The following is a 19,546-nucleotide window of genomic DNA, read 5'->3' as shown; positions in this document are numbered from 1 at the left end:
AATGCTTAACCTTGTAAGTTATCTTAGACTAAGTGCAAATCTAAAACTTTACCATGCCTATTTATACTAAACATAACTTTAGAACAGGGTTATTATTCTTCTACTAATTCCATTGAATGAGTAAATACCATAGGTATTTATTCATCTTGGGAAGAGAGAGGCCAAGGAACTACTTTAAGTATCTGATGAACCCCTAACTCATTTATCATATATGGAAATACGGAATTGTTTAAGTGCTGTTTGACTAATAAAAATCTAATCATGTTTACTTAAGCTTACAATATTTTAGGTAAGATTTTTTGCAGGACAAACAAATTACTTCTAGAGTTATATAAAAACATGGAATTCAAACCATAGATAGACATTGCTGTTTTGGTACCCCTGAAAGAGTTAAGTCAAAATTTAGTTTTAAACAGATACCGTTCTGATTACAGCCAGGTAGAAATGCCTTCACATATTTTACATTAACAATCAATGTAAAAAGACCCTGACGGTTCACAGACTTCCAAGCAGGAATCCCAAGATCTAGCATGTAGCCTACACTGTCTCCTCCATCCGCACTTGCCAGTATCTTTTGTCCCTCTCAAAAGGGAAACTTACTCCTAAGATCAGCCACTTCATCTTCCAAAGTGATTCCTGTACACATGAGAATGACGGGTATTTGATGTAAATCCCCCTCTTCTTTGTGCCACCCTTCTCCCCCATTTTTCCCCCTTCTGAAGGAAGCCTGTATCATTGCCTTGAGAAAACAGTCAGGGAAACAGAAATCAAGGCGGGGGTTTTGGCAGATCTTAAGTATCTGACTTGGTTTGAATGGCAGATGATTTTATGTACAGGATAATTCTATCTTAATTAATACTATTAGGTTGTTTCCTTTGTCCCACTCCACACATTACTGGCTATTTCAAAACTTAACTGTGCTCAACGCTTAGAAGTTTAATTCTCCCCTTACAATCTAAATTTATTAGGTATTATATAGGGTATTGAAGCCATAAAGAATTACAGCAATGCCTAAGGTCAAACTCTGCCAAAGACATTACAATATCAAGTCTGCTTAGCCTCTGTATTAGAAAATCCTTGGACAGTTCTACAGCTAAGCAAACTCTTTTGAAGTCTGCCTTCTTACCAAAGAGGCTGAACAAAATCAGCTTCCCTGACAACTAACTTGTCTCCCAGAAAGAGGCAACCTACATAAAAATGAACTTAATCTCTATTGATAGATCTCAGGCCAATGTTTAAATGAACCACCATGCATTAAAATATCCACAGTATGCAAAAAATATTCAATCTACAAAGATTAAATATTAAGTATGCTTTGAACTACAATTGTTTAAAGAGGAACTCTAAACAAAGACTTTCTTACCTTCATACTGACAACTATTCTCTGAAGATTCATTCATTTTTAAGTATTTCCGCAAATTTTCAGACTGTTTTTCCAGCTTCCTCTTCACACCACTTTTACTTCTAAGGTCTTCAGAATCAGAATCTCCACCTACATTTTTTTTCCTACACTGGATTAAGTTAATAAGTTCTTTGAGTCGATCGGGATCATAATCTCCAGAGTGAGGCAGTTTTCGCTTGGCAGCAGTGGCTTCATATTTTGCACGGATTCTTTTCCCGCTTTTTGCATTGGCAAAATTGGAGTCTTCTTCTGTGGCTTCATAATCTGAGATGGGACTGAACTGTTGAAATTTCCGATTTCCCGCCATCAGTTCCTTAGCTCTAGAAACAGGTAGTTGATATCCCTCACAACCAAAAATATAGTTTTGCAAGGAGCCATCAATATGAGATTTATTTTTTGGAGCAGAATAAAGAAATTTCTTGTCATCCAGCCGTGATTCATACCGATATAATATAAATTCTCTATATTTTCCAGGGCCACTACAGCATCTTTTCAAATACTCATTTATATACTTTTCCACAACAGCATTGAAATCTGCAGTAGTGTCTTTACGAGACTGGATTAAAGCAAAATGTAGAGACTGAATAAACTTTGTGAACTCTGGAATGATTTCCTGATTTTCGTGCAAAACCATGGTAGTTGAATTTTTCTGTGTTCCAGATGGAACACTTTTTTGTGCTGCCATAGGAGAAAAGGGAATTCACAATTAAAATCAAATCATAAAGCTATAAATAAATGATGACTAGTTAGCAATATTCTGTATTATACATAGTTAGTGAAACACGGTTAGGAATTACCGTGGAGAAATAACCCAAAAGCCAGGAAAGTAATTTTTTGCGAGGTAACCAGCTTTAAAGCCTACTTAAAAGTCAATCTACGCACAGTCATGATGAACTGCTCGTTTTCGTAATTTTGTGGTAACCTGTATCCTAGATACACGTATCATTTCCAATTCAAACCACTTTACTCAGCCTTGTATAAGAAAGCCACTTCAAAGGCTTACCAAGATTTACTAAGCAGCAGCCTAACAGCTCCCTGCAAGAAACTGGGGAAGCATTACTCCTTCCTATGCAGTCCCAACGCATTCATTGTGCTGCTTCTAAGCTCACTGAACCCTTATAAAATGATTCAGCTTAGTAACCCAGCAGAAGCCTATACAGTTTTTTCCATTCCTTTGCAAAACAATATAACTCACTAAATCAAAGAGATGCAATAGGACCATGTGCCAAGAGCAGGATTTCCCTGTCCTGGGAAGCTAGTAGATCTTTTTACCACATCCTCGAAACAGCAGCTCAAGGAAGCCCTAAGTTATATCCTTTTTTTATTTATTCACAATTTCCCCCTCCTTCCAATCACAGACTGAAACTTTTCTCCATTCAACCATTTAAGCATCCTGAAGACTCAAACCAGTGATTAACCTTGTGTCTGACAGAAACTGGAGCTTACAAGTCTTTGAAATGTCACAGCAGCAAGAACTGGAGTATTTTTAAGAAACTGACATGCGCACACTTACAATGTCATCTTGTATCTCCTCTTACCCAATCTATAACTGATTGAATTTTCACAATTGTTAATTAAATAAGAAAAGTGTAAGGGGTTTACTAAAATAAGAAATATAGAGACAAGAATCTAGGAAGCTACCAAGACTTCGGACAAGAACTTCTTTGTAAAAGTGAAATGCCTGGAAAGAGCTACGTTTTGACAGTATCACTTCGAACTCACTGCAGGCCAAAAAGGACTGCATTCTGCTGCTAGTTCTACTTATTGCAAATTTCAACTGTAAAAGATTAACTTTAAAGTCTCATCCCAAAGCATTAAAGTTCTACTAAAGCCAAGTCGTTTCAGACATCTTTTGTTACTTGGTTGTATCAATATGTTCTTTGCTGATTTACTCAGTTTTTTGTGTACATCCCAATGCACAAAAAAAAAAAAAAAAAATTACAGGTACATTGAAGACTTTCAGGTGTTTTGTCCTTAATGTTTTGACAGTTAAAGAAAGCCCTCAAACCTCTGAAGTGCAATGTTATTACTAATGCATAGATCTCTTGGAATACTGATGCTCAGTTCTACTAGAATATACAATTAAGAAATTTGAACAAAGTTCTACTTTCTCAAATATGAACAAATGAACCCAAAATATGTAGTGTGATAATTACTTCTGTGAAGAAATAAACACTTTTTGAACAGTATCACCATGACCATAACCAATGCAATCTGTTACTCCTAGTTTACACTGGCAGGCTGTAACACTACAAAGTCTTCAACAGAATGTAAACTACATTTAAATAAGGATGTACACAACACTCTCAACGGAAAACAGACTTACTTGAGCTCATTACACCTCTAGGTTCTGGAAACAGAAACAGTGCATGTAGCATGCGGGGCCGTCCAGTTTGGTGGTCTAGAACACAAGAAAATAAAAACAGTTGAGAAGACCACCACTATGCTTCAAAAGACAATCTAGTACTCAAAACCCCATGCCCCAATAAACAAACAAAAAAACCCCCGAAACCCAACTCAAAACCAAAAACCCCAGAGTATGCATACCATAAGGGGACATCATTTGCCAAGGAGAAAGAAGAAAAAGAAATCCTCTGTCCAGAAGTGGTTTCACAAGAACCTGTTTTCAAGCAAAAAAGGTATACTGTTTCAAACAATCAGACATTTGCTCACTATGAATACTCTTACTGTGCATAAGCTAAATTCCATCATGGGTAGAAAAGTGCCCTGATACAATACTTAAGAATATGCCAGCTAAGGAATTCCAGTGAGATCGTGGATCTTGTAGTACGCTTCAATTACTACTTAGTAAAATTATCTTTAAAAACAGAAATAGTCAAATCCGTTGCACTCACAAGTTTCTCTTTCTCTAGTTTTTGAAGTAAACCCTCCAAGTGGCTACCAGAACGGGACTTCTCCACAACTTCATAAAGGCTACAGTACATGCCGTTCTTCAACACTGACATGATACAAGGGTAGAAAGAGAAGGTAAGAAAAAAAAGGAGAAACAAAATTGTAATTCAGAAAAGTTTTCAAAATTCTGAATTTAAAAAAATTAAACTAGAACTATTTACCTTCTTTTGCTCCTACGTAAGTTTCTTTATAGAATAATGCTGGTGAAATTTTTTTCTTCAACTGATCAATGCTCACAACTTTTTCAACCTCAAGCTTCTCAGGACTGGAGATGAAGGGTGGGGTTAAGAAGAAAAACAATTAAAGACCTCCCCCCTCCCCCCCCCCAATCCTACCCTCATTGACCAAATAAGAACTATTAAATACACGCTCTTAAAAATCAGTTCCCCAGACTATCTTGTGAGCCAGTAGTGTTTATTCTTGCAAAGGAGTGTGTGTCACTTCAAAGGAGAAAAAAACCAAACTCACAACATAGCATCAAACAAAAAAGATATGCTGACAGAGTTGTGTGCATGAACTAAAAGAAGGTCTGTCTGGACACATATGACTCAAGACTCTAGTTTGACAGATTTAAAACGATCTAGTCAATGTGTATTTTAGATTTTCATCTGAATATATCCAAAATTCACCAGTCTCTTCTAGAAAGAGTTTCAACACAGCAATATTTTAAACTTATTCTTTAAATGGTTATACTCACAGCTTGCATGGAAGGAAAGGACGTGCTGCTGATTTCAAGGAAACGTGGCACAAAAGTTTGCCTTTATTCCAAAGCTGTCCCCTCCATAATGTATAGTTAGATTTATCTAAATTAAGAGGGAGAAAGAGGAAGTGAAGCCACTTGCTAGGTGGGACTGAAATAAAGTGGCAGTAAAGAGGCTGCTGAATCTCCAAAAGCAGTTTTAGGAAAATTTCATACTCATACCAGAGCTGACAATAGTATGTTAAATAAATTAAAAGGTAACAGAAAGGGTATTTACAATCCTATCTTGTTTTGACCTGCTCTAAGCAGAGTAAAGGAGGCTGGTATGTTACCTGTACCTGTCTATATAAGCACGGCCTTGATGCCAACATCTGTGAAATTATATCCTCTTTCCTTACCTTTACTGTCAACCACTTTCATACGTATTAATATTGTGCTTGAACGAGATTCAAAAGAAAGGCAGGACAGAGGATCATATTATTTGAAGTGCCACTGAACAGGAGATAAGTTCTTCCTATGTTACAAGTAGAGAAGGAGTGGAAAAAAGACTTTTGATTTTGTTGAGTTCTGGTTTGTTCTGGTAAAAGATGACACTTGTTAAGGTGTCTGTTTGATCATTCAGTATCAGGAAGAGATGCCTGCAATCAGTATGGTACAGGATAAAACTCAGGTGTACAGTCAGCTTAACTAAGCTGGTTAAAACCAAATAAAACTACATGGGGAAAGAAGTCCAAAACCTTCCATGTCTATATCATAAAAGCAATGAATTTCAGTTCATTCTTACCTGTACTTCTATCTGTGCTGAAGCTGTTTGATCTAACAAAAAGAAAAAAGACAGACTGACTAGGTTGAGACAGGAGCTTCTGGCTACTAAATTTTACATTAAGGATACTTTATCAGTCTAGCAAAAGAGCAACACTGACAATTCCCTCTCTAACCTCAAGCTATCACTGCTGCAGCATCTTGTGCTATTTTAGATACTTTGATAACTATTTTTAGCACTACATAGTACAGTCCCCACATCTGGATGCCTCCCTATCAGCATAGGTATCATATCGTATCTGTAATCAACTGCCCATTTAAATAGTCTCTCCACAAGGAGTAAGATGACACCAGTGAAGAGCTCAGTGACAAAGTATAAAGAATATTTTTCTAGAATACCAAGAAAGATAATGCTGTGTGAACATTTTGATGTCTATGAATTTCCTCAGTTAAGAAAAACAAAACAAAAACCACTATACATGGATTTCACTTAGGTAGAAGGCAAGTAGGTGAAAAGAGCAGCAGAACTGCTTCCTACAGGGGCCAGCCTTCTGCAAAAAAACGATTTTGTCACCTCTTGCTTTGCATTAGAAGTATTAACTATGCTAAGTCCCTGTGACATGTCCATTCATTTCAGCACTGTTCATCTAAATCGATTCTAAGCTACTGCCAAGAGCTATGAATTCTTCATGCTGCATGCAGTCTTTCCAAAGCTCATCTCCTAGCTTACCTTGATGGGGGCAAGAATTTTGGTACTTGCACCATTTCATCTTTGTAAGTAAATGAAACGACAGCATAAGGACAAACATGTCTTGGTCTTCGCCTTATCTCATCAAAGCCATATTCATAAAAATAGTACTAGAAAAAGAAGTGAACACAATGTTAAATTAGAAGTCTGGTAAACTGTATTTTGCAAATATACAAACAATCCAAGACCTTTCTTCACTGAAAAGTGTACTCTGTTTACAGATATAACTTACAAAATATACCTCATGATTAATTATTTAAATAAACAGAGGGAGTTTGTTTGAAACCCGTTATGCCAAATATTAACTGGTATATAAAACAAGTTGCAAGTTACTATAATAAATCACATTTATGTTCCTTTTACCAACAGCCTATTTCTTCAAAAGCTGATATCTACAATAAGGAAGCCTTTAAATGCTGTTCTCATATGTACTTTATAACACAATCAATTAAGGTTATTTTTTCAACTTGTCCTCCCTCCTTTATAAAACACTGACAGGATGGACACGACTTCAGGAGCTAACCAAGAATGAAAAAATAATATTGCAACATTTATTTGAAAGTATATTCTTGATGAGGTAAAGGACAATTAACAAAAACAAAAAAAATTTCACTGAGGAAAGTAAGTATTGCTATGAGTTTTGGAGTCTATCCTTAGTTAAGTCATAAAATTCTAATGTTAAAGAAAAATGTTAATTAAGGCAAGTTTGCAAGGAGAAATGAAAACATACATTCATTTTCTAGCCATTTGATTCAGTGCCCAGGTCTGATTTACAGACATCAAAAGAAGTTGTAATACTGAAGAGAATGCTTTCAAGTAAATATCCTGAAATCTATGGACTTGATGGAATAATCTGACTGCAACAGACTACTGCAGTAACAGAGATGGAACAACAGGAGGAACAGAGATGCTTAGAACTGATTCCATTCTCCCTTCCCTCGCCATCTCCAAACCTGAGAATTTGGTAAGGGAAGCAAAAAAAAAAAAGAAAGAAACAAACCCCCCCCCCCCCCCCCCCCCCAAAAAAGAAAAATGCTGTTCTTTCCTATCCAATATTTTCCCTTTTAGGAGTCTCACTTAATGCCCACTAGCCAGTTCTACCTTTACACTTCAAACTTCACGTATTACCTCCCCTCCTCCCTGGCCTACATTCCAGTCGCCATGCACATTACCTAGCTATTTCTTATTCCACCTACATCCTAATCTGAAGAAGATACTCTCCATCAGGTCCAGGTATATATATATAAGGGAAACAGGAGAGGCTGACATGTTCTGTTATTTCTAATACAGGCATTTGTGGGCTACTGCTAAACATACACCAGACTGCAGCTTTACAGGACATGCTCAGTACTTGTTATATCTTCAGTGATTTTTATCTCCATCATTTCAAAAGTTCTGTTTATAAAGTTCTTATATAAGAAGTAGTTAACACATGCTCAACTTTCTTTTACCTGAGTAAGTTCGTAGGCTCGATAGGCCAACAAGGAGGTTACTTTATTTGCATTCTTTGAAACATGACACTCATGCTTTGGTGTTGGATCTAACGCACCCTTTACTGTTGATTCCATTGCTTTCATACCGATGTGGTCATATATGCTTTTCATTCTTCCCTGTAATAAAGCAGAAGAATTTTAAGTCTAAGCTGTTTCCTGAAAATCGGCAAATTGCTTCAAGCACCAGAGGAAGTAAGAGCAGGGAAATTAAAAGAGGCCATTAAAAAAGCCATTTACAGAAGTACATTATTTTCATACTTTCAAAGAAAACAAGACATTTTCACCTATTATAAAAATTTATTATGCTTTATTTAAGCTCAATGTCAACATCAGATTTTAAACCTAGTAGCGTTCTAGTTTCCCTATAAGCAGATAACTGTAAATTAAGTTGAATAAGTTAGGTTGAAATCACCTTTATTTTATCAGTAAGCGATATAATCCTTGAGAAATAAGCAAGATAATTTTACCTTTATTATTTTAAAAACAATGACATCTCCAGTTGCTCCAGCTTCTAGAGGATTAGGCTGCAATAAATCAGCATACCTGGAGATATATACACCTGAGAGAAGTATTAAAAAAAAAAAAAAAAACACATTATGCTGAATGTTAAAACATTATTAGAAGTTCAAGAAGCATTACATGGGATTAAAGCTCAATGTATACCAAACAATAAAGATACAACAGTCTTTTTGGAATATGATCAGAGAAAGGTGTAAGGGCATGTTCATAACTTGCAACTTCAAGACAGAAGAATAAATGTTTACTTGCACCCACTGTAGTATGAAACACCACAGCAGAATATGGACACTAGCTCAGTTTGAAAGGAGCACACCCACATTACTGAAAGTGGTGTGACCAAAAGGACAAGCCCTGCCAAAAGGCCATACAGATACTGCTTTCAGGTGTTTTGGGTTTTTTGTAAACAGCTGAGGTCCTTCCGTACAATGCCCGATTGCACAATATGGAGATAAGCAGTGAAGGTATGATTTGAGAAATAAGGCATGAAAACACTGCAGCAATCTTTCATTCTACACTGTTGACAAAAATACACAGTTTTGGAATCATGAATTGACACTCAAATGGAAAGGTAAAATAAATTCTTGTTTTTCAACACTTCAGCCATAATTTCATAGATTTTAAAGCTTCACACACTGTCTGTTGTTTAGCCGACTACCTCAGATCAATTAACTGTAACTGAACTCAGATACTCAGAAGAGTGTCCATTTTGTATGGGTTCTTCTCATTCCAAGTCTGTATTTAACTGCTTTGATAAATTGCTCCAGAACCTTTACTGGCTAAAACAGTGAAAAATTATATACTCATGTACCTTTGCTCTCCCCACCTTCGCATCTGTTCTGCTTTCAACATTCATATTATTACCTCTGTATCATGTTATTCTTAGAGGATGACAAAATTGTTTCTTAATTTTCTATTTGAAAAGCTTTGCGAAAGGAACTTTGCATCTTGCACTTTCTAATCTCTTTAACACCTTGTGACTCTTCTACCTACATCAATACTAAGCTGAGCTACTATTTCTATTAGGTATTTCTGAATGCATATACATATGTACAAACATGCAGAGGCACACAGCCATAGATTGTATTAGCTCTTTGGCCTCCCAATTTTACTGGGAAGACATGATATATTGGCTTGACTTAAGCCAAAATGAGAATTAGGTCTTCCCTTTGGGAAGGGAATTTCAACGAACTAGTCAAAACCAGTTATGAAAATGTTCTGATGTCAATCTACTTTGCTAAAAATACCTAGCTGTGATGTTCCTGCAATAGGTGATAGAAAAAGGACTGAAAGTTTACACAGCTGCATCACATTATCTGCCAACTCATACTGAGTAATACCAGCACATACAATCAAAAGATAGTTACCCATGGAAGGGCTGCCGAGAATTGTTATTTTGGAGTGGCCCACCTGCAGCCCCTTTTCACATATGCTTTGGATCTGAAGAGAACAGACATGTTTTTAAGCAAGTCTATCAGTAAAGCCAGAATATGAACAGAACAGTTAGAAACAACAATTACGGAACTTTGATTGAGCTAACCCTGCCCCCTCCCCCCAAACCCTTACAAACAAAACCACCCAGAGGTAAGACTAGTCTGAATTGCTATATAAACCATTAAACTGTGCAAGTCAAACATTCAGTATGAAGCAGTTACACAGATTCACCCCATCTTAAAAAAAAACCAGCCCCCTATACCTTAAACATACTTTACGAACATTACTTGCTTTTAATACACAAAGCAGAAGTAAACCTGCCAAATGATTGAATACTTAAGAAATCCTGGCTCTATAATAGCAGAAAAAGCACAGAAATTCCCTTTCCATCACTTCCATTAAAAACATATGATCAAAGAAGAGAGACAGAAGACAAGGCCCATTTTCTAGTATTACAGGTTACCTTCTCCTAAAGGTAACCCCTTCTTGATGCAAAAAAACAGAAAAAAAACACTAACCACCACCAAAACCCAACTGCAACGAAAACACACAACATTCCTTTTTGAATAAAAAAAAAAAAACAAACCCAAACACAAAACCAATAAAAACCCACATGCCTTGCAGAAAATCTATCTTTTTATTTATAAAGCTGAGCCTAAACCAGAGAAGGTACTTTACAGAGACATGTAAATGGAGCACCTTAAATAACAGAGAATAAAGGATTTAAATGGTGACATAGTATCATATCTCCTTCCCATCCTTCTACACATTCCAATGCTGAATTTTGCAAAAATAATTTAAAGATTACCAAGTGTGTCAATAAAAACACAAGTGTGTTAAAAAAAACCACCACCAAACAACTCTTAATTGAAAAAGAAGAGAAAACATTTCATAAGCAGTTTTGCTTTCTTACCTGAGGTCTATCAACCATCAGAAATGCATAGGTTTCAGAAAGCTCTTTTTCTAGGCGACCATCAAATTTCAGCTCTCTGCGTTTTTCTGTGAACTGTTATTACAGAAAGTTACATGCAGAGTTACATGTTATTACACATGTAGAGAGATTACTGCTGTTACATTCAAGTGTCAATGTTTCAAGGCCCCATCTATGTCAGCAGATCCAAGCGTACAAAAATAATCAAAAGATAATCTGAATGAGACTATAGTTGCTAAAATTAAATTTCAAAAACATTATACCCGTGGGAAATATCATTGACTTAATCTGCCCAAAGATTTCTTTGTTTGGTTGGTTTTTTAGACACTCTTCAAACAAGCCTGTGTAGTAATGTTTTAGTGTTATCTTTGTAGCATAACTATCTACAAGCATCCAGCTCAGTGCCTTCCATACCATCTTTGAAATTCCAGAAATAAGCCTTTTTCTCTTTTTAGGAGACAGACCCATTATCTCTTATGTTGTACATGTACTTTTGCAGTTGCACCTCACTGCTACTGAGGTGGTTTTCATCAGTTGCAATACTTCTTAGCTGTAACCATGAATCATAAATGTTACAATAGATTTAAAAAAAAAAAAAAAAGTTGAGAGTTTACCTTATAGTTTCAAGATAATAATTATAGCAAACCAATTATATATTCTATTACTCCATACATGAAGTTTTTGGCACTGGGACTGAAAACTAATTTCACAGTTATGAAAGAAAGCCAAGGCTGGATTTAAGAGACACCAGATAAGGTACAGCAGAAGTGCTTTAACCAAGCTCCTCCACTTACTAGTTCAAGTAATCAACTCTTTTAGGTACTTCTTGGAAAACACCAAAATTACAGAGACTATGTAAACTTAGTATCAGAAAAATATTTTAATCTTAAGTTTCATGGGAAGCATCAGGCCTTTCAAATAAGACACTGTAACATCTTTCCAGGTTATTAAAAATACATTAAAAATTAAGAAAACTTTTGAAAACTAAAAATGCACAGAGACAAGTGGTGCCAAATAAAATTTTTTTTTAGTCTTTTTTGAGTATATGGCAGGCAAGATTTTATGTCTATGCAGTAATAAACTTGCCTGAAAAATACCTGCTTACATTTTTGGTGATGTGAGTTTGCAATTAAATATCAAGCACGTAAGTAGAAAACAATCTCCAGGTCTTTTCCTCTAGACTCAGAAAAAACATTAAATTTCATCTGACGTGTACCTTATTCATAAAGAGAAGCCAAAAATATACTTACTTCCTTTTCCAACAGTTCACTATGAACTAAGCTAGCTCTCTTGTAATTAAAATTGGACACTGAACTTGGTTCCAAGTAAGATGAATGCAGAATCTTCACAACATCCTCAAATTCTCGAGAGCCTACAGCTACTGGCTGAAAGAGTGCTATAAAAGAGAAGAAATAAGATAATAAGCTCCAATACACATCTGGAAAAAATCCAAATATTTCCAGTTCATTGACAGTTTATGCTCAAAGAGAAGTGGTTCATGATTCAATTTAGAATAAAAGACACCTAAAATATTTGAAAAAGATGGAATTTAGGCTAGAAAGTTTAACTTAAAGTTGCCTAGAATTATAGCATCTTAAAAAAATACCATATTTCTTTATGCTTTTTTAATATTACACTTGAACAGCTAGTTCTCAGAAGTTTATAAGTCTGAATTTACCCTTTGAAAACATCTGACATGTATTGCAGAACACTGTAATTAAAGTTTTAGAACTTTAATTAGACTAATTAGCTCTTAATTAAGAACCACGAACAAATTGTTCTAATAAAACCCTCAACAACAGTTTCATAGCTTAGCCTCTCTTTAGAGCCACTACAGAGTTTTTTGTTCGTTTGCTCATGGTTGTATGCTTGCTTATTAGACTAAATATTTACAAATTCAATACTGTCTTAAGAAGTCCAATAAGCTCCTATTACTAAAAAACACACTACCTGCGTTCATGCTTTATGATCTTATCCCTTACAATTAATGACTAAAAAGGAAAGCCTTTCACTTATACAAATTCACCTTCCGGGCAAACCTTTGCCTAAGTTTGCACAATAAAGTGTTCATCTCCCAGGCTTCTTAATTTGTATTAGGGTACTGAAAGTGGCAAACTGATCAGAAGAGCAACCTGAGAGCGGGCCAGCAGAGAATCTTGAGCACAGATTTTGTGAGTAATGTCTAGGAAAATAATAGCTCTGGGCGAACTGAACTAGTTCAGTATGGCAAGTGTTTTTCTCCTCAGGGTAACTTCCAAAATACAAAAAGTACAGTATTTTTGTGGTATTTGCAAACTTCTGACAGTAAGTATTCCCTTTTGCTCTTTTTGTAGGATGGCCTATTTTTCTCTACCAAAATAAACCCCCAAACCACCACCACCTGAAACTACTAGAAGTTACAATGGTTAGGAATGAACTACAATAGTACTAGTCTCACATAAAAGACAATCTACCATTAACAGCAAATTAAATTTAATTATATCTTTGGAGTGTATCTCCAACTTCATTAAATAATGCAGTAGTAGATTTACATAGTAATCTTTTCCTCATTTGCAGGAAAAATTTACTGCATTAGCCTTAACATAAAACAAATGTTCTAAATGAAAACTGAACTGTTTTGTGTTATCTAGTAAAAGCTGCATTTAAACACACATTTTTATAATGTAATACCACATCCGCAAACTGAAGTAAAACGATTCCAACACCAGCAACAATGAATAAGTGATTTTTTTTTTTTTAAGAGTGGAAGTTATGAAAGTGATTAAGAAACGGTTCTTATATAACATCCTTTTTAGTAACAACGCCTTCATTCTTGAAAGGCTGACAGCAATATGGGAGGAAAGATAATTAAAAGTGAATGAAATTCTCATCTTAGTATTACTAAGATTGAATGCACTTGTACTGAAGAGAGAAACACTTATTAGTAAAATATAAAACAAGCCTACACACACTGGAAAAGCACCTCTTGTCCCACCCTATTCCCAAACACCTCTTAGATCTTTCTGACAAGGAGTTACTAAACCCTCATGTTGCAGTGCATGAGTTTCATGTATTACCTGCTCCTCTTCTGTCTAAAAGGACCAGTTAAGGCAGAAAGTTACCAATGCCAGCTGCTTGTCCAAATTTCCTCTTTCCTTAACAGTGATTACTGTACCTCACCCCTTCTCCCTCCCTCCCCCTAAAACTCATGCTCAGTCAAACCCAGCCTATTTCTTCCATCTTGAGTCCAGGCAAGTAGAAAACCCTACAGGGCTAGCTAGAAAGACTGACCACAAACTATACACAACATCTTGCCTCCTTCTCAGATGTGTATCTAGGAAGAGGCATATTATTACATCAATTAAGGTCCTGTCATTCATTCAAACATTGTCAACTACGTTCCCATTTGTGTTTAAACATTTCCTGCTTTCTGGAGCAGAGACAGACTTGCCTAAGAACAGCAAGTCCCCCTGTTCTTCAGCTAGGGAGACCCTACATAAACTACTATACAAACAGCTCTCAACAGACATTTGGAAGAGCTCTACCTAATGCTTTACATTATGGATGGAGGAAGGAGTAACTGACAAACTGACTGCAGGATAACACTGCAATCATAAAGCAAAAAAACCCACGTCACTTAGCTTTGAATTTCAGATAAACTATCATATACAACAGTCAATAAATTTTTTAGAGTGCATGGCATAAACTCCCCCCCCTTCTCCAAGTATGACTCCTCAAACACACTCATCATATGCTTCCTGACAGGCTGAAATCCACTTCCCAGTTTCTCCAGAACTTGAGGCACTGCAGGCTTCAGGTTCTTGGTAAAAACCTGAAACATTACCTAATGAGGTAAGTAGCAAGGCAATACTTTTCAATTTGTCATCTAAGCATTGCTGCTAAAGGGCAGCTGTTTTCTGAAAGGTTAGGGTCACTATAGAAGAGCCTGTACCTCACTTAAAGGAGTTTAGAAGCAAGAAAAAAAAAAAAGAAAAAAAAAAAGAGAAGTACTAAACTAGACCTTCTGTAGCAGTCACCAAACCCTATGTCCACAGGCAAAGGATGAGATTATTAAGTTTATCTCCAGTCCTACATCACTTCAAAGACCAGTAGCGTGTACATATGTGTTTTTCAGACTCACTATACAAACCTGATGTGGGTATGCTGCACCTTTATTGACCTGTGTAAATTAAACAGTAATTTATGTTAAGGACTAACTTGCAGTATAATACATACAAGTCAATTATTGTTGTTTTTGCTGGCTTGTTTTGCATAAGTAAAAATAAGTAAATACTGGTTTTGTTCAGTTTCTACTCAGTGTATTGGAACATATATAAGTATTTTTAGGTGGAAACTTAGTTTAGCTAATACAGCACCTAGTCTAGGGATAGACATTAGACTGGATGTTTGGATGCATGTAATTCCCTAGAGGCTTTAAGTTTCTCTTTCACAGCTGTCTGATGCTTCAACTTGAGAAAACCAAGTTTGGAGTTAGCGGGTTTGGTTGTTTGCGGTTTTTTTTTTTAAGGCAGAATGTGAAGAAGATGACGGAGACATTCTCTTTAAGGAATCCTGAACTAACTTTCAAGTGAAGATAAGTAAATTACTTATTTTATTGTAAGTTGGCAGAATGCTAGCACTCTTCACAAACAAATGCTTCTGCTACAAAAACTCCATTGAGAAGCATGATTTTCTTTAAGTTCATTTTTTAAGACTAAAACAAAAAATCTGTGGTGTTAATGAACCATAATGTTGTTACTTTTGTGAGTTTTTCAGCCTCAAACATCTTTTGCTCTCAGAAGGTCTAAACAGTTATCAAGTTCAAGGATTGCTTAATGAAATCCCCATGTAGAAATACTAAGTAGCAAATAGCAGATACCCACCTCTACCAAAGATAGGGAAAATTAGAAAACAAAAGACAAGTCAAAACGAACCATCAAATACTATTAAGTAGAAAAGGGACAACCAAGACCTCCAAGCAAGTATTGCTAAGATTTTCATGGACAAAAGCAAGACCTTTTTCCCCCACTCAGTCTGAGAAACAGCAGACATTGGATAACTTGGTACACAATGGAAACAAATGTCCAACCTTAATCAACAAGCAACCCCTTAAGTCACTGGCTGCTACTTGAGCATGTTTTTGGGGATTGTCTTTTGGCATGAGGGCCATTCATAGAGTTATTTCAGCAAGTTAAAAAATGCTCTTCCAGTGCTTTATCTTGAAAATTTGTTGTTCCTCATCTTATTAAACAAAGATCTTCAAAGTTTCAGGCAGACTTGGAAACCTGTGAAAATCTGACAATCAAATTGGCCTCAGAGAGGCCATGACAACAGGCTGTAGTACCAAGATTAAAAAAAAAAAAAAAAAAGAGAAACTACTCAAGAGAGCGTAACATCATTACTAAACTGTATGTACCAAGAAAACAGAAACTTTCAAGACAGTTCTAAGTAGGAAAACAAATGCACGCACACCTTCAAAAAAATAAATCTCACAGCCAACCTTTCTTAGTTTGGTTTCTTGAACTCTTCCGCTAGGAAAAAAAGAAAAGGAAATCAGAAGAAAGATTCTTTGTGACAACTAACCACAATTAGTTTTAAGAAGTACACTTCCTTCAGATGCATTTCTCCACATTAACAAGATTCTTTCTGTTGACTTTCAGTCATTTGTTAGTCTCCAATAGAGGTGGAGATAAATTCCAGAAAGGCTAAATAAACAGCTAAATCCTAAGTTTTCTAGGATTTTTCCCTTACATTTTTGCTTTGCAAATTCAATTTTTAATTGCTTCACAATCAAAAGTTGTTCTGCAAGCACATTCTGCTGCTTAAAAAAAAGAAGAAAAACCATCAAAAAAAAATAACACCACCCAAATAACAAAGTCATCCTGTACAGATTTTGAAGTCTGTACATAACAGATTAGTCTTCGCGATCAAGACAGCAGGTATCTGTCAGGATGGCATGTCCAGGAACAAAATGGAGGTTTAAAAAGCAGAACAAGGACAATTCCAATACAAGGAAGGATGGAGAAAGCTTCCATGTGTATTGTTTCATGCTAGAATTTAGATTCCAGCCAAGAGAGCACTTTTGAGACGGACAGACGATATTTTGATTATTTTGTAATTTAACAAGATGTAATTGAACACCGGTACTAGGCATGTTGTAAGCGTATGCCACTACCATGTCAGACGATCAATGCACTGCTTATCTTCTAGTTTAGCTCCAGAACTGATTTAATTGCATTTCTCAAATGCCAATACTAATTCCAATAGCAATTTGGCTGTCCTCAAAAATCATGTTGGCAGCTTTTATGCTAGCCCACTTTTGCTAGTCTTGCCTACGACATGGTCTCTCACAGCACTTTGCATCATGGTATCACACGGTGTAAGACCAACGACCAGCAACCGTAAGCAACTATAAGACTACAAGCGCCACTAACAGAATGGAGATCTGTTTTGAGAATTTTGGAAGCTGTAAGTCGCCAGTATGATTAAAGTGCCCAAGAAGCTTTCTGTAAGCTGAAAGGGAAAAAAAAAAAATACAAGTACACTAAAAAGTAAGCCCTTAAGAATGGGTCAAATGACCCTGACGTTAGCAAGTGAATTTTAGAAGTAAGGTAAGAATGGCTTCCCATTCTACCCTAGAAGACACAGAAGCCTGATGTTTGAACTACATTTTCTAAAGCTTTTTACACCCTGTAGGAGATGGTTCTGCATAGGCAAATAATGAATTAGATGACCCAAAAAGGTATTTTGCAGGTTTTCATTCACATTGGAACCAAATGCTAGAGAGCAACTTCTAATGTCTGTGGTTAAATACTAAACATTTCTGATATATATTTAAAGGTATTCAAATGTAACACTTGGGTCTGACATACGGGAAGTGCAAGAGGCACCATGTTTTATCCAGACATTTTTCTGTCAGATGAATAATGAGGCTTTTTTTTTCCTTCAAATCAACCCAGTCCTTTTTACAATGTATCTCTGCCAGACTTGTATCCCCCCCCCCTCAGGGGGTGGCAATGGAAAAGGAAGAAAAGGAAAAAGGGGACATTACTGCCAAAAATGGAAGGAGGGAAAAGGAAAGACTGGATAATGAAATAAACCTACCTTCATCTCTTCCTTACAGAAGAAAGCATTTCAAGAAGTTAGATGTTAGACTCTTCTCTGAAGAACTAGAAGCCTATGCGAACAGGTATTTCTGTGATACATACTAAGTTACTGACCCCATGTTGCAAAAGGTCAAGAACTGAGATAAGTTTCAGGGAAGAAATAAGACAGATCTTCAATGCCACTTAACAAAATCAAAGATAAGCAGAAGCCAATGGAGTCTTACGAAAAGCAAGAAATACCACAGGCTTTTAGAGGAAGAGTTACTCGAAAACCAAAAAACAAACCCTGGACGCTTGGAAGAGGAACGCTTCCAAGGTGAGGCACGTGAACATGGGATGCTGGCTTCCTCCCTGCAAAGCAAGGAACTTTCACTAGGTAAGAACAGTCTTCTGCGTATCATCAATGAAAGACAACTCTGCTCAATATTTGCCAGTCTACCCTAAGCAGGATTACACGCCTCTCCTGCAGAGAGGAGGTCAGGGGGAAGAGAAAAGCGAACCATCTTCTCTGCATGTCCATGTCCCATAGAACCATCTTCTCTGCATGCGACTGCATCTCCAGAAGCAGAGCCAGGATCAACACTCAAGCCCACCCTGACTGCATCCAGCTTTTCCGTCCTTTTAAAGCAACGGTCTGAAATTCAAGCCGAGTTTTGTTTTGTTTTCTCCTCCTTGTGACAAAATTAAAACGAAAAAGAAAAGAAGGAGGGGTAGGGAGAGAAAAGAATGTAAAAGCCTCTCTGACACTAAATATCTTATCCCCAGCAGCCTCACTAGTCCGAGCCATGCCACAGCCTCCTCCACACCCGCAGGATTTTGCATGCAGTTGTGTGAGGTGCATAAAGATCCTGCCTAATGAATAAGATGAAGAGGGGAGTGAGGGAGAGAAGGGAGGGAAAGGGAAGGAACAACCTTTCTTTTCTCTGCTCTTCCTGGGGATCTGAAAGTTCCTCCTAACAGGCAGGTCTTCTGGGGGCTTAGGGAGAGGGGGAGGCCCCCCCAACACACCGCTGGGCGGCTGCTGCTGCTGTTGTTGTTCATTTGCCGTTGAGATGCTGCTCCTGCGCTGGCTGCTGCTAGTGATGCTGAGGTTTGGGGGGACCTTGTCCTCTGCAGCAACAGCAGCCACCAGCAGCGCCTCCCCAGTGCTACTGCTCTCAGAGCGTCCGCCATTTTGTGTGGTGTCCTCAGCGCCTCCTGCTCTATTACTCTCCACCCCGAGGAGGCCCGCGCTGGTCTTCTCCGTCCGCTGATGCCGCTCCGGCTCCATCTCGCTACCACTGGGGATCGGGGCATCCGCCATTCAGTCCTGTGGCCGTGAAGCGAGCACGACAGCCCGCGCCTTCTCTTCCTCCCCCACCACACCACCCCTTCCCCAGCGCCACGCACCGCCCGCTGCCGCTATTGCTCCCCCTCCGTCCGCTCGCTTTATGGCAGCCCCGCCGACCCCTCCCGGCTCTCTAACATGGCGGCAGAGCACACCGAAAGGGGGCGGGGCCGGAGCAGCCCGCCTCAGCCAATCCGCTCGCGGCACACGTTGTAAGTAGAGGGGCAGGCGGGCG

General features: G+C 37.5%; 1 protein-coding gene across 1 annotated transcript in view; it reads right to left on the bottom strand.

Moving 5' to 3' along the window:
- FAM208A (family with sequence similarity 208, member A) overlaps nucleotides 1-19,396 on the bottom strand; it is a 33,639-nt gene extending 14,243 nt beyond the window's left edge. Inside the window, 14 exon segments of the mRNA XM_010572596.1 lie at nucleotides 1,364-2,080; nucleotides 3,729-3,803; nucleotides 3,950-4,022; nucleotides 4,258-4,361; nucleotides 4,477-4,580; nucleotides 5,013-5,118; nucleotides 5,800-5,831; nucleotides 6,508-6,635; nucleotides 7,977-8,135; nucleotides 8,486-8,577; nucleotides 9,902-9,974; nucleotides 10,882-10,974; nucleotides 12,150-12,295; nucleotides 18,897-19,396. Of these exon segments, the coding sequence (XP_010570898.1) occupies nucleotides 1,364-2,080; nucleotides 3,729-3,803; nucleotides 3,950-4,022; nucleotides 4,258-4,361; nucleotides 4,477-4,580; nucleotides 5,013-5,118; nucleotides 5,800-5,831; nucleotides 6,508-6,635; nucleotides 7,977-8,135; nucleotides 8,486-8,577; nucleotides 9,902-9,974; nucleotides 10,882-10,974; nucleotides 12,150-12,295; nucleotides 18,897-19,287 (2,293 nt within the window). The 5' untranslated portion in view covers nucleotides 19,288-19,396.
- Nucleotides 19,397-19,546: the final 150 nt, after the last annotated feature.

The sequence above is a fragment of the Haliaeetus leucocephalus genome, unplaced genomic scaffold (genome assembly GCF_000737465.1).
Source record: "Haliaeetus leucocephalus isolate CR32 unplaced genomic scaffold, Haliaeetus_leucocephalus-4.0 Scaffold2, whole genome shotgun sequence".
Taxonomy (NCBI): Eukaryota; Metazoa; Chordata; class Aves; order Accipitriformes; family Accipitridae; genus Haliaeetus; species Haliaeetus leucocephalus.
The sequence above is the reverse complement of the archived record's forward strand: the minus strand, read 5'-3'. Positions and strand labels throughout refer to the sequence as shown.